Source organism: Ostrea edulis, chromosome 8 (assembly GCF_947568905.1).
Source record: "Ostrea edulis chromosome 8, xbOstEdul1.1, whole genome shotgun sequence".
NCBI classification, from domain to species: Eukaryota; Metazoa; Mollusca; class Bivalvia; order Ostreida; family Ostreidae; genus Ostrea; species Ostrea edulis.
The window spans coordinates 34,646,991-34,666,373 of NC_079171.1; the positions used below are offsets into that span (position 1 = coordinate 34,646,991).

General features: G+C 34.9%; 2 protein-coding genes across 3 annotated transcripts in view; one reads left to right on the forward strand and one right to left on the reverse strand.

The window, feature by feature from the left end:
* Positions 1-4,352: 4,352 nt before the first annotated feature.
* On the reverse strand, positions 4,353-14,028 carry LOC130049576 (uncharacterized). The gene is made up of 2 exons (XM_056147413.1): positions 12,149-14,028; positions 4,353-4,587 (listed from the first exon to the last, which is right to left on the reverse strand). The coding sequence occupies exons 1-2, from the start codon at positions 12,420-12,422 to the stop codon at positions 4,499-4,501; spliced, it is 363 nt and encodes a 120-aa protein (XP_056003388.1). The 5' UTR covers positions 12,423-14,028; the 3' UTR covers positions 4,353-4,498.
* Positions 4,515-19,383, forward strand: part of LOC125657428 (uncharacterized) — a 93,025-nt gene continuing 78,156 nt past the window's right edge. For both annotated transcript variants that reach the window (XM_056147395.1, XM_056147396.1), the window contains exon 1: positions 4,515-4,607. In XM_056147395.1, coding sequence (XP_056003370.1) covers positions 4,547-4,607 — 61 coding nt within the window. In that variant the 5' untranslated portion in view covers positions 4,515-4,546. The remainder of the gene's footprint in view (positions 4,608-19,383) is intronic.

A 19,383-nucleotide genomic window follows, 5' to 3' on the forward strand; every position in this document is an offset into this window, starting at 1 on the left:
TGTCACCACTCGATTTGATCGCTCGGACACCAAATCTTTTGGAACTCTAGAAATGTTTACCAACATTTAAGGATGTATGATACACCAGAGAAATTTGATATGGATAAGAAGTAAAAGCTATGGACAACAATATTTTGAAATTGAAAATTTTCAAATTTACTTTATTTAGTCACAAAATGCAGTTTTGATAGAAAGACAAAATCCAAAACCCCTAAGAGACTCGAACACACGATCATCGATTCAGCAGTCGACGTGCTAACCTACTGAGCTACTCAACTAGACAATGCTTTTTAAAATGAATATACAACATTGCTACTATTTATATTTTCATCCATGTTTTAAAAGGAAATAAGCCATTATGACGATATAAAGTGCCTCCTAAAACTGATAACTGCAATTTTATGACAGTTTCTCATAGATACTTCTCACAAAATGAGAAAATAATTGTACGTTTTTTTCTTTTCTACAATGTACGACAACAGGCAATATTTCTGTTGTAATCTTCGTGTTTTACTAGGTTTACCTGTACTTAACGAGATTGAAAGAGGTTGGTTTTGCTCATTTATACAAATTCCCTTGTTCACTCATTCATGAAAGATGTAACTGCCTTCTTCCCATCATCTACCATTAAAGTGCCATTGTTTATAGCGTTGTGTACGGTGTTTTCCATTTTTTATCGACTTCAAAACGCTGGGTTTAACTTTGAGAGACGAATTACGATGAGATTACCGGAGAGTCTCTGAACCAAATTCAAAGATATAATTTACACACCAACACAGGTCAAATTTACCAATCTAACTCTTAGCGTGTATTAAAGAACAAAATTCGTAATGAGTTATCGTTTTTACAAATGACTGCCTGACATTACTAAAGTTTCCCTCAGCAAAGTATCCGAGCTTGGAACTCGAGAAATGTTCACCAACATTGAAACGATAAACTCAATTTAATGACAGTCTGTCATAGATACTTCTTGCTAAATGAGAAAATGATCGTACGCATTTTTCTTTTCTGCAATATACGATGACATGCAACATTTCTGTCGTGATATTCTTCGTGTTATATTAGGTTTACCTGCACTTAACGATATTGAAAGCAGTCGGTTTAGCGCATTGATTTAAATTATCTTGTTCACTCAGACATGAAAGATACACCTGCCTTCTTCCCATCATTTACCATAAAAGTGTCATTGTTTATGGCGTTATGTAAAATATACGATGTTTTTTTCTTTTTGTATCGATTTCACGACGCCGGGTTTAACTTTGCAAAACGAAATAAGAGAAGGTCACCGGAGAGTCTTTGAACCAAACTCAAAGATATAAATCTCACATCAGCACAGTTGAAATATGTTTGGTGTATCTAACTTTTTACGTTTAGTAAAGAATGCAATTCGTAATAATTTATCGTTTTACTAAGGACTCCCTGATATTACTTACGTTTTCCTCTGCAAATTATCCGAGATTATACATGTAGCATACAGTACAAGTGAATTTAAGGGGAGGGCCTAAACTTCTCGATGTTCATTCCATTATATGTCCTTTACCAGAATTAAATTCACATGTTTATGGAGTACATCTATATCAGTAACGTAAAACAATTAAACCAACCCATCGGAATATCATGTTTTAACAATAGAAAATATATTTATTTCAATCGGAATTCAAATTCAAATTTCAATATATCAGATTTTGTGTGCCAGTTAAGGTTCAATTAGGTTCAAGTGTACTTAACGGTTTAAAAAACATCAGGACATTTAAAAGTAGCAAGTTGCTCTCAAACGACCTAAAAATACATTTCAAGAAATTTGAAATAAAAGAGTAATATTGACGAAGATGAACATGATAAATGTATACGTCACAGCTCTTTAGCCCGATTGTTGCATCCGTATTAGTCTGTCTTTCTGGTGGAACAAGATTGGAATCTTCGGGGCCCATCCATGTCTTGTTTCAATGTCACCTTCGTTTATGATAATTATTTATTTTCGTTGCATGACAAATCACGAGCGACTGAAAGGGATTATACAATGCAGGTATATTTATATTGTTTCCTTTATTATGTATCCCTATCAGTGCTTTCTTTTCAGCTAGGTGAATTTAAAGCATACAACTTACACGAATATTGTACTGTCTGTTGAGTTTACATGTTTTGCACCTCGAACAAAAGATTTTTCCTTTACCAAATCACTTTAAACCAGTCATTATCAATGAGTGGCAGATATCAAGGGCAATGTAATATGCTCTGTGAACACAGTGTTTCCATTCATTTAGTAAACATTGAATTAGAAAAAAACGTATGCATGCAGTAGGAAAATCTTGGGTGGCCTGGGCAATCAATAGAAACAGGAAATCAATTATGGCGATATAGTGATACATAAATCCATACTCGAGTTAGGATCTTTTGAAGTATTCGTTATGTACCATCATTAACACTTCATTGAAATATAATAAAACGAATGCTCGTCATCTTGTTTTAGGTAAAGTTTACAAAACGACACACCCAGAAACCTAACCCGTACTTTGAAATAAATTGAAAAGAGGGAGGGGTAGTTTTATTTTACTCTGTCATCATCTTTCTGTTGGTCACACAGTTCATTCAAACAGAACTTTTTTGAGATGAAATCTAGGTATCGCACGCCTTTTCTATTATGACCGAAAATAATGAATTTTGACTGAAACCAAGACATTATACATGATCCCAAAGCACAAATGAAGATATTCTAAATATGTAAAAACATAAGTAGGTTTGATTCTTAGTGTGGAATGATAGCGTGCTACTAAAAAGATGATCGTTGTTGGCGATGTTCGAAAAAAATCATTGTGGTGGCAAGATCGTATTTCTAAAGATTATGTGTGATTTTAAATCTGATCAGTGTATAACCATTGCAGTAATATACTTATAATGTCGGCTAAATGGGGGATATTTTTATTTTGCTGATGGAACTAAAATGTCGAGTCTGAAAATCGAAACCGATAGTGAATATCGCTGCGATAAAATCACAATTTCAGCAAATAGGATATTTTTTTTAAAAATTGGTAAACAGGATAAATTTTTAATTTAATTTAGGGAACGTTGATAATAATATATGATACTTTATGGCTTTTCATATCTATCTATTTATCTATCTATCTATCTATATATCTATCTATCTATCTATCTATATATATATATATATTAAAAGAAATAGAATAAACAGTACACAAAGTTAAAAATTTAACGCAAGCATTTTCATTTTGTGTAACTTTGTGTACTGTTTATTTTATTTCTTTTAATATTTTATACCGGACTCTGTGATTTTTTTTAAAAACACAATTTGGAGATATATATATATATATATATATATATATATATATATATGATAGAGAAAAAACATTCATTAATCACCACTTTTAATTTTGTTAGGGTAGGGGTAGGGGTACAAAAAAGAGCGTTTATCGTAGAAAAACTGTTTTATTGAAGCTATTCAGATGCATTGTTTAAACATCATTTATGTTTAAGGTAATGGTGTCAATAACGTTCAGGAAATTGTTACAATCCATCGTGTAGCTTTGCTAAATCTGGTTCCGTGAACATATCGAGATAAAGCTGTTATATGGAGCTTGTGCTAAGACCTGTGAGACATCTAATGATTATACAAATCTAGATATTTCTTTACACTATCTTTTAAAATTAACAGTTTCTTTCTTAATCGTTAATGGCAATGTAAATTAATATCAGTATGGCCTCTCTTATAAAAGGTAAAGATAACGAATAGTGATCAATATCATAACTCCGAGGGACACGCACCAAACTCCTGTAGCCTATCTCCCTTATAGAATCCACAGAATGAAACCTTCTTATACTGGGTGACATGTCAGTCAGTATAATTGCATCGTTATTGTTTATATTCACGAAAGAACATATATCGAGCTACAAGTATCCTTATAAATTTCTTCCACGGCATAACCAATTATTTTATGCAACTGGATTGATTGATAAAGCTATCAACATTCTATAAATTATGCGCCTGAAAACGAACAGATTTAAATGGCGATTTTGTAAAGAAAAAAAGAGTAGATGGATAAATAAGGTAATGACAAATTCACAGTACTCTATAACAATAAACACTCGCATGCATCCATAGCACTTAGCTCACAGGTGATGATGTCTCAATATGAGTAGAATATTCCAAAGGCCGTGAAAAATTACAAAGATATATCAGGTTTACAAACAGCGGAAACCATATACTTCAGCTCAACGTCAGATTACTATATAGTTTCTGTTAGGTTTCATTCAGATTACACGTGTATGTAAGTCGAGTGAGTGACTGGGGTTATTTCTTTGTTCTTCATATCACGACACATGATTAAATATCAAAATATCGTTCACAATTTCATATTCTGTAGATCGTATTGTAATACATCTCTTGATAACAAAAACTAATTTGCATATCTTACTCCTGGTTGGTGTATTCTTGTTCTTCTAGCTTTCTGCCAAGTCCCTTTCTATTTATTACACCAATGTATCACTTCTTGTTCGTGGTCGTACATATCCGGTCGTGATTTGAAGAAAGATGAAGTTTGTGGTATACTGGTACGCCTTGGTATTCTTTATCTGCAAAGTTACAGCCTTCAGTAAGTTATCTACGTTACTTGTAGAGAAGACACTATATTTATATATCTATTTTAACTTTGCGTTTTCGTTTGATATAATGTTGTCTTTATCAGTGCAAACGATTGGAGAAAATTAGAGTGAGTGTCGATACATGAATTCGAACGATCCGTGTAATCATTGGGCGCCAGGAGGCAGGTGATTATATGTAAGGGTTGTGAAAAGATAACTTTGCTTAATTGAAGACCTACATCATAACATTATGACCCGTGCAATTATTGGGTGCCAGGAGGCGGGAAATTATATGTAATGGTTTTGAAAACACAACTTTGCTTAATTGAAGATCTACATCATAATATTGTGATATATTATAAACTTAGTAATATGTAAAAAAAAAAAAAAAAAAAAAAAAAAAAAAAAAAAAATATTTCATTCAATCAGATTGCACATAAATTTACCACGATTTTGATATAAAAAAAACTTGATAGTTTTTTTTCTGCGTATATAATCGGGATAATTATACGGAATTTGTTAACCCGAACTATTTCAACAAATTAACTGAACGGTTTTCCTGCTAAGGTTTTTGTACAATTATATCATACACGTTATTGTTTTCAATAGTCATACATTACATTTCTAAAATAATTCAAATATGTAATTCAAAGAAGCTAGGTAAATAAAATCCCAATGCACAGACACTTCCAATTTTCATAATAACGCTGCATTAAAATATTATTTCATTGATCGTTGTCACTCATGTTCATTTCAAAAAGACAATGATATCAAACTTTTATCAGAAGGTCAGGCCTATGTCAAAAAACAAATAATCGGTCAATGGTTGTTACTTTGTTGAAGTGACAAAACCATTATTTATTATAAACTATAATCCCTTCTAATCCAATTTCATCCATGGTTTGTTTTATAAAAATACGTTTTTGTACTGTATATCAATGGATTCTAAGCGTACTCTGTTTTTCCGCGCAAGGAAGGCAGATTAAGCACGACGTATGAGCCACGGATTCAAAACAAATACAATCAGCTGTTTCTACCATACTGGGGATCATCTCAAAATTAAATGAAAAAAAAGACGCATGAGATAAATAGAAAATTCAAAATTGCGTAGCTTGATATTTGGTTTATGCAACGAGTTGATGTGGTGTATTTATTCGCAAGGCTTGCCGAGCTAATAAATACACCATATCAACTCGTATGATAAACCAAATATCAAAACACGCAATGTAGATATCCTATATTTAGCTTAGATGTGCAGAACAGGAAAACTAATGTAAATTCCTTTACATTTTAGCCTAGTGATACTTTTGATTATCATCATGTCACTGATAATGCATTTGGGTTTCTCATTACTGTGATATGACCATTTTTCTAAGTGACAGTGCTTAAGTTTTCAGGTTGTTTTGTTTTTTTTTAAAATTAAAGACTGAACCACGGGTTGGTTTGTTTAGATTCGTTTTAGATTCGTTTTTGACGTTAAATACATGTATAAACAACATCATTCACTTACACTTTATAACAAAACTGGATATTCTTCACATAAGGATAATAGCTATATTGAAGCCTTAACTCTGCGTTATGTAAACATAAATCGGGTATTGATTTTGTTTACCAAGAAACCAACGAAATGCTAATTTTGTAGTTTAAATATCTTCCTCATTTTTCACATACCCTTCAAGTTTCAAATGGCACAGTTCTACCTACATTATATTTTGAAATGTGATATTTAATATAACCTATGCCCGTACATTTTGAAACCTTTGTAAACAAACACATATATCTTTGTTTACACATTAATAAATTCACTGTAGTTGACTTCTGCCATTATGTATAATCATTTTGTCTTTAAAAACCTTTTCAAACACATTTGACAGTATATTTCATCGATCATTAAAATTTTGGGGGAAATTCTAAAAGGAAGGAAAATAGTGTGCACGAACTGTGTAAAGTTAGATTGTATACATTACTTAAAAACATTCCCTCTAAATATTTTGGATCTTTAAATAACACATCTTGATTTGTTTAACCTTGCAAGCAGGTATTGCATGATTAAAGATTTTGTGTTCTGTATTACAGTTATTATTTGTATCATGAATAAGATCGCATGTTCATATCGATATCATTCTGTTTGTATTTGTATTCCTGACATCTTAAAAGTTTTAATTTTGCAAGGAAGTATGCTAACTTTTCAAATATATTTCTGCGTTGCATGTAATAAAGTGAAACGTAGCCAAATCCACCCCTCAGAAAAGCGGTTCATTTGTAAATCCCGGCAGAAATCTTAACATTTTCTTACAAAGAAATTCTCACAAAACCGATCACCCCTGAAAACTGGACACCGGCCACTTTTTATAGAACATTTGTCAAGAAGCGTGTGTAATTTTCCTTAAAAAATAACTGCCACTTTTTAAGACCATGAAATTTTGGTCAGAGGGGTGATCAAGATGGGCCAGGTGTGAAAAATGACAAGTCAAGCATATGGAATTTATCCACTGTAGTTGTGAAAATACTACTGGGCTCCATAATTTATATGGTATACCTGTGATGTCCAATGTGTTAGTGACACCGGAAAAATCCTAGCGACACTCCCAAGTTCCATACTTATAAAAAGATGCACTGAGCCCAGACTTGCATATCCTCATGCACAAAATAAAATTTCAGAAATGGCATAATGTACCTTGAAAAACTTTTATTTGGCGATATTGGCCACGGCTGCAATTTACAATAACAATAAGGGAGCCAGGCATCAATTATTGCCTTTCTGGCATCCCTGAACAATACAAGCATGAACAGGTGGGCCCTGGGCACAGATACTTACCTGTTTGATCACCTAGTATGACAAAATTCAATCATTTAAACACAAACTCAAATGGGAGAACAAGCTGTTGAGCGCTACTGGTGAGCCACAATAGCCGCCACTAGACTATGCTCTGGCATAGGCTGCGCCACCAGTAGGGCGACCCGTACAATACCACACGGTTACAAATAATTATCAGAGTGTGCTTGACACGATGAGGCAACATTGAATAATCACTCTAGCCCATATGTGCCTTTCAATTTTAATCCCCCTGCCACCTTCAACACCAATTAATATCCATGTCAATCGAGTACTGGGTGAAAAATCATCAAGTCAATCAATAACGCCATAAATGACTAGGTGATACTAAATGTCAATACAGAAATCATAGACCCTCAATAGTCTATAAATGGTCAATATAAATGTAGGAAAATAAAAAAAAAACTATGACTAAAAGAATGATCAATCAGTAATAGCGCAGCCATGGCCCATTTTCGCCAAGTCTCGGCGAGACCTGAACGGAATTATCCTTAAAAAGACTTGCAATGCCTGTTGCAATTTAAAACTTATACGGTACCAATTTTGATGCACCAGATGCGCATTTCGACAAATAATGTCTCTTCAGTGATGCTCAATCGAAATGTTTGAAATCCGAAATAACTATGAAGGTTTAGATCTAAATATAGCCAAAAACAACATGCCAAACAAGTGGAGCCAAATTCGTCCAAGGATAAGAGCTATGCATGAGGGAGATAATCCTTAATTTTGAAATGAATTTCTAAATTTTATAACAGCAATTAAATATACATCCGTATTTTCAAGCTAGTAACGAAGTACTTAGCTACTGGGCTGTAGAGACCCTCGGGGACTAACAGTCCACCAGCAGAGGCCTCGACCCAGACAAGTTATTGCCCATGTCGGAAAGGTGGAGTTTATCCTTAAAGAGCATGCCCGTGTTGACACGATGTAACTCTGGATACCTGATGTACTTCCCCCTGACCTAAGCATATAAGTAGCCGCATGGCTGTTTACACGAATTCTTATTCTTTCCATGGCAGCTTGGTTTATTCCCCGTCCAGTGAAGGCGTGGCAGTATTTGAGACCAAATCAATATTGTTGATGGTAGTAATGCTGTTAATTTTTTCATCACAGCCTTTAGCCTGAAACGCAAGTCAACTGATTTCGCCCCTTTGTCCATTGGGATGTTGTTGCCCCCACAATGTATAACTACCATGTGAGAGGCATCTTCTACCTTCAGTAGTGTCCTAACTTTAGGGGAAATGTCTTCCAGTCTCATGTCCCCTTTGCCTTGCCAAAATATGGTAGCATTGTGGCGGGCTAACTCTAGGTTGGCACCAAATGAAGATGTTCTAGCATAGCAAAAAGCATGCTTAATTATGGACGACCCAATGATCCAAATTCTTTTTGGACCTACAATGTGAATATTTAGTATTTTTAATCATTATACTTTACCACCCCCCCCCTCCTCAGATCGAGGCACTACAACATAGGGAACCTTATTTCCGAATGTACTTGAACAAACAATGAGATTTCCACCGGCCCTTACTAGCAATATATTATTCGCTAGTTCCAATGACCCAAGCAGAGGAAGCTGCCCCGATGCGGAAGGAATGGGTTTTGTATACTCGGGTGTCTAATCTTAAATTACTTATAGCCATGCTAAAAACAGACGTTACTTGGTACCTAGTCACTGGTCTGCCCAAGAGGTGACAACAAAAATGGTCCTCGGATTTTGGGTCTTATGCATGAATGATAGCAAAGTGCGCACTGGGCATGTATACTGAAGCGTAGAGGGTAGCGTTATAGTTATTCCCTTTCCCACCTGGTCAGTTTTTGAGTGTCTGAGGAAAATGGGGACTGTTTTATTGTGTTCTAGGTAGATTACGTCCCTCGCTTGTATAGCATGGCCAGGGTCATGCACTGAATTTTGAACCAGTTCTCCCATTCTGAAATACCCGAAGAAAACGGTTGTGAATATGGCCGAGAATAGCGCAAATTCACATGGGGATTTGCAAATTGTAGGCAGCAAGCGAAGTATACTCGACAAGATATCCAATGTAAGTGGTTTCCTGTCGTCATCACGCGGGTTTTTACGGGTCAATCCGACCAGGACTTTTCTGAGTAAAAATGATTGAGTTGAATCATTGACATTGTGTAGATTGCAAAAATATGATAACCCAGATATGTAAGATTTAATTGTGTTGGGAGAAAATGGCTTATATGATAGGTACGACACGAAATTTACTAATTCGTGGGAATGGGGATACCACTTTTCTTCGTGGTAGTAAGCCTTGCGAAAGATGTTAAAAACATTCAGTGCCGTGTCATACAACTTCCTAGTATTGTCGGAAATGGAGTAACTCAAGAGGTCTTGAAATCTACGTTGTAGATCAATTGCAGAAAAGACTGAGGAATTGCTACTGGTTGTTCCTCTGAGTCCGGGAAGCTGGCCCGGAAACGTGACCATTGTTGTCGAGAAAGAGAATCAGCTTTAACAGTATGTTGGCCTAGGATATCTGACGCCTTAAACTGAATATTGTACACCAACCCTTGGAGAAATAACTTCCTCAGCAAATACATGACCCTTTTTGATTTGGATGTTTTGGAATTGAGAATGGATACAAGGGCTAGATTATCCATATGAAGGATTACTCGCCTGCCAGCTAGTTTCTTGCCCCAAATATCGAAAGCCATAGTTATTGGTACTAACTCCAGAAAAGTAATATATTTAATAAGTTCTGACCCTTCCCACTGAGCTGGCCAGCGCATAAATGCCCATTGCTGGCCTAATATAGCACCACAACCTAATTTCATACTTTCCGCACTATCAATAAACAACTCCAATTCAAAAGCAATTGTCCAATCTACTGTTCTGTATGATGCGACTCCATTAAAGCACTCTAAAACATTAGCCAAATTTCAACGTCTGCCCTCATTTCTAAACTGATCCTGCGCTTGTGATGTGGTCTTGACAGTCCACAAGTAGCATCATATAGCCTTCTAACAAAAGCCCTACCAGATGGAATGGCCCTAATACAAGAATTAAACAAACCTGTAAGGGACTGGAACTCTTTCAGCGTGACTATGCGTTTCGATGGTATACATAGTAATTGAGTCTTAAGCTGTTGCAATTTGTCTAGGGATATTCTGATTGTCATATTGGCAGTGTCGATTTCTAAACCGAGAAATACTAAGTTGTTGGTAGGACCAATATTTTTTTCGTGAGCCAATGGGACCCCAAGATCGGAACAGATGGAACAGAAAATTGACATTAGCCTCGCGCAATCTTCAGTACCCTTTCTATCTGCCATTAGAAAGTTGTCTAGATAATGCACCACATTAAGGCTATTGGCTTGCTGCTTAAGTGCCCACTCTAAAAAATGTTGAAAATTTCTCAAATTTTGCGCAGCTCACGGAACATCCGAAAGGTAGATACTTATCCACAAATATCATTCCCTTAATTTTGAAGTCCAATGATTGAAAATCGGATTTGTGGACTGGCAACAACCTAAATGCATTTTTGTATATTTAGACGTGCTACTAGGGCTTCTGGACCCAACCTTGCGAGCATGTATAATGCTTCGTCAAAAGATGAGTATTTCACGGAAAAATACTTTTTATCTATATGATCGTTGGTACTATTTCCAGGGAAATGGGATAAATGGTGAATTAATCTATAAGAACCCCCCTTCTTTGGCACCATGCCCACTGGGGATAATCTAAGGTTCTGCAGAGGGCGCGGTCAAATGACCTGCAACTCTACCCTATGAAATATCCTTAACAGCTAATTGAATCGCTTGATAATTTAAACCAGCCATAGATTTAAGATTTTTACAATCAGTGGCAACACGTCGTCCTTGATAACAAAGCTTAAACGCATAAGTAAACCCTTGCAACAATTCTAAAGCCACCGAACCGAGTGGGTACATGGTCAATAATTTGCTCAACATGCGCACCTTGACTGGGCTTGTTGCGATATTAGTGAGGTCTAAATGACTGGACATGAGGGGCTCTACTAGTTGAACTTGGTTGTGTGGATCTCTTGGGTTGATGAGGTCGCCAAGTTGCTTGCATATCACCAGACCTAAAATCTAAACTGGTGTCTGAGGATGTTTTATGCCTGATGTAGGGGTGATTTTGTGAACATGATATGCATTCATGTTTATATTGGCACCGATATTTGTTACATTGCCCCTTGTAATTAAAATCATAACACTTAAGGAGCGATGCCTGGCTGTAGGAAAAATGGGTGGTTGTATTATACATGTACAGGAGCCATAGCTCTTGGTCAACAGCAGCAAATGAAAGGGAAGAGTTAGCCTCCTTCTTCAACCTAAATTGAACATCATAACCGCGCCATCCTAAGGTCTTAACTCTAATTGCCTCCAGCCTAATGGTATGGATATATTTAAATAGTTGGGTCCTTGCTCTCATGATGTGCTGAAGCATATATTGACGCATAGATGAGGAAAGCATCAGTCCAAACCTGAATATCGGTTATGACCTTGGCTTTGGACTTAGAGGCCAAAGTAAGTCTACCCTCTTTCATGGAAAAATATTTAGTGTCATCGTTGGGATCAACCCCCTCAGAATTTTCAACCAACAACCCCAAATTTATAAATTCCCCATTTACAATTTTGTGTTTCAATCTATTTGGCACCATGTGCCCAAAATCATTGTCATAACTCTGCGTTTGAGCAAGATAGTTACTAGAAAATATATCAGGTTCTGTACCTGTACTCGGCTCATCTGCAGGCATGCTTGGCAGGAGGGGTTCTATGGGCATGCATTGAGACTGCCTGGATATGTCTGCCACGCCTTGCGACACCTGAAGCAACTGCTTATTGGTAAATGGCGTTGTTGGGATCTGGGGCCCCGTGTTTGATGGTTCTCTTGCTAGTTGACTTGGGGCGGGAACTAAGGTAGCGTTGTCCGATCCATCAGTACCCTTAGGACGCCTCCTCGACTTAACTGCGGGCATGGGTTGTTGGTCCTTCCTCTTTGGCATTGTTAATATTGCTCGTTGACAAGAAACTAATGAAATTAATTAATAACCTATATGTCGCGGGATGGGAAAATTGGAAGTTGAAGATTTGAGCCACTTGTAGACGCCAAAAAATGAATAGTTTAATCCGAGTGAAATTTGCAAATTCTGTGGCCATCAGAGAGTTTAAATGGTACGATTACCTTTAAAGAATGCTACCACATAGCACGAGAAAATGGTAAAGAAAATAGTTTAAATGAATAATTGAGTGTTATAAATTTTAATCGGAGAAATCTCAAACACGTCTTACCTTGATTTTTGTTTGCAGACGACTGACGGCTTTGTGTATGACGTCACATGTTTTGCTGTGCTGGGCTAATATCCCGAAAATCGTGACGTGGATGACTCTAAGAACCCGGGGTGGTGCCCTTGGGATGCCGGAAAATAGAACAGTAATGAAAAATAAATAAAAGCTCTGTATCACTTTGATAAATGGATTTAACCTCTAGTGGTTAAATCACAATAATGTATAATGTACATATTTAACACAGTATCAAATTCCATATTGTTGGACTCTCGTATGGATATAAGCGAAAGTGAATTAAGAACAAGCCCATGACTGTTAATGATACTTATCAAAATATGTGTAAATTGTCTTGGTTTCAATAAACATAAAATTCCAAAGAACTATTCAAATTGTAATTTTTCACAAACGTCCAAACAAATTTGTTAATGATATAAACGATAAACAAAAATAAAGAAAATAAAGAAAAAAAAGAGTTTTTATTGGTAAGAGTAATGCCAATATTGCATTCTGTAATAGGTTTTCAATTTAAGATTAGATGATTTCAACGAGAATATTTCTAATACAAGTGGATTTGACATCCATCCATAGATCCCCAGATCAAAGTGAACAGTGCCTACTTTCTGTGTTAATTGCTGTAATCATACTTCTTGTGTTGGAAACAAAAATGTTGGTCATTTATTTTGTTTTATATGCAAGCGTAAAATAAGTTCTTGAAACAAAATATAATTATATAAAATATATGGTTCGTGGTTCGTGATATGAAGAAGTTTAGTGAACATTGAATTTATCTAAATAACTTTTCGGTAAACCGGCCATCCATCTACACCGGTCGGGGTTTCTTTCTGTCCGAGAGTTGGCCAGTTTAGGGAATTTTCACTGTAGTTTCATGATGACACAATATGATGTATACAAAACATCGTTGAATTAATGCACACAAGGAGACAGGCACACGTGTGTGCAATGACGAAAATATATTTTGTATACATTATCGACCTGCCAATCATGTAGCTAATATATACTATGACCTTATCACTCACCCCTTCCCATATTTGATACCTTTTGCATCCACTGAAAACAAATCCAATTTGTAACACGTGATGTCCTTAGCCTTATGAAATTGTGACTTTATTATTTTATTTATTAATTCGTTTATCTATTTAGCCTTGTGAAAGAATTCTGCAAATTCTATTTTGATTAAATGTCGAACCTTGCTTTTCTCTCATTTGTATGACTCTCCCTACCTCCTTTGTAAAACGGTGGGATATTTTTTTGTAGTTGTATATCGCTGAACATTTGATAATATGTGATATACACCTTCCTAAATATCAAAGAAAAATCGGCCGGTCGTGGGATATAAAAAAAACTCAAATCTTATGATTGATTGGTTGTTTGTGTTAGGTTCTGTTGAGATCTTGTCACTCATGTTGAAACATCACCAGCTGTCAGTGAAATACCACAATATTATACCTCTGCTTAGCGCTCTCGGCCGTAGCAGTTAGGGTTCCTTAACGTGCCAACGGCTGCAGCGACATGAAATATCCGTTTCTAAAGTGATATCCAAGAGACATGTGCATATAATTCTCACTTCTAGATGTCAAGACAGTTTGGCAAATGAGAAACCAATACCTGTAGCCCGTGGCGTCACATAGTACAGTACTTAGATTTACTTAGGCCTAATGCAGCACACTTTATTCTGTAGGGGATCATATGACTATGATGAAATTGAGATGGTAAATGCAAAATTGTTATCTTTATTTGTTTTATGATAGAATGAAGTAATAGAATCATTAAAAAAAATCATAGATATTTATTTATTTGAAAAATGCATGACCTTTCGTTATCATACAGATCATTACATAAAAGGAAAGAGACGCCCTGTTGTGATTAAGCCATTGAATACCTTTTTTTGTGCAGTGATACATGCCAAAACATTGAATAAGCTCTCCTTCGTGAAATAAAGTAATGGGTCATAACATTGAATTTTATCTTTAATTTTTTCTACTTGTATTGGTTCGGGGGGTATATACATGTACATATATTCAACTAAGAAGTGAATTGAAGTGAGGACGCTTCCGTTTTATTAGACATCGATGTCTTAATTATTCTTTACTTTTGATGATACTTTAAAAAAATTACAAATCTATGAATAAATTCAATTAATTAAACAGAATTGAAACATTGTAGAAATACCAATACTGATACACCTTAGTCTATAGATCTACATGTAAAACTTATACAGTACCAATTTTGATGCACCAGATGCGCATTTCGACAAATAATGTCTCTTCAGTGATGCATGGGAATATACACTTTTTTTTTCTTTCTTGTCAGCTTGATTTTGTTCTCATTTTACACATGCCACTAACAAAACAAAAATATATATTAAGGACATAAGCCACACTTCTGACATTTTCTCTGGATTATTTCTCATCTTCTCGATATAAAGAGCTATTGTATGATTTCGGTAATAAATTCAAATTTTATATTCAAAAATGTCTACTTTCAATAAAATATCTAAGTATGGAGCAGAAGTGGACGACTCTGTGGTGTCCTCTATATCGAGTTCACAGGGATATATCAAATCGACATATGAATGAAAGCTATCATTGTTAATAGACAAAACGTCATCGATATATCTAAAAGTCGAATTGAAGGTCACAGAGAGAGATTTTTTCTTCTCACGTAGAAGTTTTTGAATAAATTCTGCTTCATATGAATATAAAAACAGGTCAGCTAACAAAGGAGCACAATTCGTGCCCATAGAAATTCCAACAGACTGTTGGAAGACCTGATCACCAAAGACCACAAATATATTGTCAATGAGGAACTCTAGCATATTTTTTATTTAAACTTCAGAGGAATCAAAGTGGTGTTTAACAAAGGAAGTTTTTGACTGACTGATCACTAGATATGAATATTTCCTTTTTCCGTTTTTGTTGAAGAAGCAACTGTTTATGATGTCAAAAAGTCTAGTCTTTAATTTATCGTGAGGAATGGTCGTGTATAGTGTTGAAAAGTCATAGGTTTTAATGCTATTGATTTGGGGAAAATTCTGTGATTTCAAGTTTACTAAAAGTTCTTTAGAATTTTTTAGAATCCACAGTTGATTAACACCACTTCTGGCATATGTAGTCGCACAGTAAGTTTGAAGTTTCTCCTTCACAGCTGTTAAAATTTTCGTGAGGAGCAAAGATAGGGGCTTGGTAGAGCACTTACTGGATCCAGCAATGTATCTTTGTTTGTAAGGCTTTTTATGTAGTTTAGGAATCCAGTATAGGTACGGTAACTCATATTCATTCGACCCATTGACTGGAATATTAAATATGTCTAAAACTGATGCATGGTTTTGAAGAATTTCGTCTTTTGAAAGGGCAGTTGGAGTATAAGTATGATTACCAAAAGTGGAATTAATGCCAAGTTCGTTTAAAATACAGTTGTAATAATGAGCCTTACAAACAAAGACAATGTTGTTACTAGCTTTGTCAGCTGGAACCAAAACATATTCCTCATGCAACCTATCTAATTCTTTTATCACCTCTGGTTTACTAAACACATAAGGATAGATGGTACGTACTTTTGTTTTCATGTGTCTAATGCGGGATTTTAATATCCCTCTTATGCTTTTAACCCATTCTGACAATGTATCAAGTTCTTCTTTTTCATATTTAGCCCATCGTCTGGCATAATCTTCGACAGAACTCATAATAGAGATGAAGTTATGTCGCCAATTAAAAGACCGAGGTTCGCTGTATTTAGGACCTTTAAGAATAAGTGATTTGAGGTCCTCATTTTCAACTATATCAACATCACCAGTAATGACATGTCCAGCTGGACTGTAGTTGAAAGAAGATGAAGAACATGTTGGTGGATTACGTATAAAATGGTCTATATCTAGGCACTGCAAAGTTTGTTTATAATTAAAAAGTTTGGATGCAATAGTAGAAGTATAGCTGTAGGAAATACAGGGTGTAGACTTGAACTTGAAATAAGTTGGAATACACGACTGAACGCTTTTATGACGAAGAATGTTGCTTATGTTGACAGCATCTATTCCTTTGTTTGTAAATTTGAGCTTAAGGAAATGACGGCATGATTTGGAAGGAATATCATCCATGATCCGTGCTGGTTTATAGAGCCTGTGGTAGGCAACATCCATAATCATAGAGTTAAGTCTATATTCAGGTGTTGAAAAATCCAAGTATAGACTAGCCATAGCTTCTTCAAATATCGTATGTAAAACATTCAATGGAATAGAGTAAAGTTTTGTAACTATGTAAATTGTCAAGTCTTGTATTAAGAAATGTAAGTTTAATAGATTTCACACATGGTACTGGCATACTATTTCTTGCATATACATAGTAAGCAGAGTTAATATTGAACTGCAGATAGGGGGAGGTGGTACTTCCCCATGGATCAATGATAAATTACAATCTTTATGTATCATATTTAGTTTTTTTAACTTGAACAATTTTTAAGATCAATGATTCAATTTCAATATCACACTTAATTCGATTGGCAAGGTGAAAAAAAAATGTACATGATAGTATGAAATAACTGAAATATTAAAATATGGATTTTTTAAATATGGTAGTTATTTTGATGAATTCTAAAAATATACAATACAATGTGTGATAAATGTACAATACAGAAATAAAAATCATGCACATTTGAAAAAAAACAACAACTGTGCATTGATTTAATTATCTGTTACAAATTAAGAGTTTTTATGATTGAAGAACATGCATGATGTACAACAATGTGATATTTACTTGAAAAGAATGTGAACATCAAGTTTGCTGTTTTGTGATAGTTTATTATCATAGCAACAATGTAATATGAATTATCTATCAGTATTAATAATTTATCAACTATAACATTGACTTCAGTTGAATCTGTTTATAAAAGCATTTTTTTGGTCAAAAAATTTATTTATTTTGCATGGATTTCGAATTTGAAAAGAAATATCAATTTTCGTTTCCATGGCAACCAACATGAATTATCATATTAAACTTGTTAAAATTTAAAATCTAACATCAGTAACATTCGACTATTAAGATTATATACTTTGAATACATAGAAAATTGTATTTTGAATTATATTGAAAAATGCATCTCTACTGTCATATCATGACGAAATGCATCATTTTGTTTCCTTGCAAACAAAGCTTAGATGGTAGATTCCCAAACATGTCTCATTGTTATATAATAGTATTATATCTAATGTGTGGTGTACAGGCATTTATAGATTTCAAGCTGAATGCGGGAATTGTTATCCATCATTGAAATTTGCCTGCAAATTACCTTTTTCAGAATATATCAAACAACATTTTTTTTCCAGACAGAATAAAAATATATCAGAATTATTCAAACTTTTAACAAAATATCAAACTAAATAATAACAATGCTATATATTATCAATTTATACTGATTAAATAAGAACTCAAACAGTTTAATCCAGCATAGTTGAATGAAAAATATCATTTTTCATGTGAAAATTGACTCTTTTGTGACCTGAATGGCATGTACGTTTTACCATGGCAACATAGTTGCATAGCAACCAAATTATGATGGTTTTACATTTCCTATGCCAGATTAAGTCGATGTGCCAAATTTGAAAAAAAAAATCGGTGACAGTACGTGCCAGATCCCTTATATACATGTTTAAGTGGTTACAGAGAATGACTCTTAAGTGCATATTAAAGTTTTTGAAATTATGGGCCCCAGGAATAGGGTGGGTCAAAATGAAAGACAAAGATAACGAATAGTGATCAATCACATAACTCTTATAACCAATACAAACAAGAAAGTTGGGAAAACACGGATCCCTAGATATACCAGAGGTGGGATCAGTCGACCTATCACACCTGCCGTGAGCCATATACCTTGATCAGGTAAACGGAAGTATCCGTAGTCAAAATCAGCGTGCCAAGAACTGACTAACAATCGGCATGAAATACGTCAGACAGTATTTGATCCAATGCTAGGTTGTATTCGCAAAAATATATCGGTATAACGACAATGAAATTTGCGAAATGCTGATTTTAAACGACACGGCTAGAACCCCTGTACCATCAACTTGTTTGTCAGTAATCGATTTAAAACTGATCATACGCGGAACAACCTCTTGCGTATTGAATCAGTTGAGAGATGTAAACACCGCATGCAGGTTATGATGGAATATTGCTACATAGATAAAGGAAGATGACGATGGAAAAGTTGAAATCAGCCCGTTTGTCATAAAGTAGAGTTGTTAGTTTGGCGTTAATATCTATTTTCAATGAAATATCTAAGAATGAAGCGAAAGTGGACGACTCTGTGGTGTCTTTTATTTCGAGATCAGTGGGATATATTGAATCGACATATGAATGAAAATTATTATTGTTAATAGATAATACATTGTCGATATATCTAAATCTCGAATTGAAGGCCACAGCAAAAACTTTTTTTCTTCTCATGTAAAAGGTTTGAATAAATTCTGCTTCATATGAATATAAAAACAGGTCAGCCAACAATGATGCACAATTCGTGATCATGGGAATTCCAACAGACTGTTGAAGACCTGATAACCAAAGACCACGAATATGAGGACCTCCAGCATATTTTGTATTCCAACTTTAGAGAACTTGTGCGTGAAATCATAGTGACGTTTAACAAAGTAATTTTTGAATGACTGATCAGT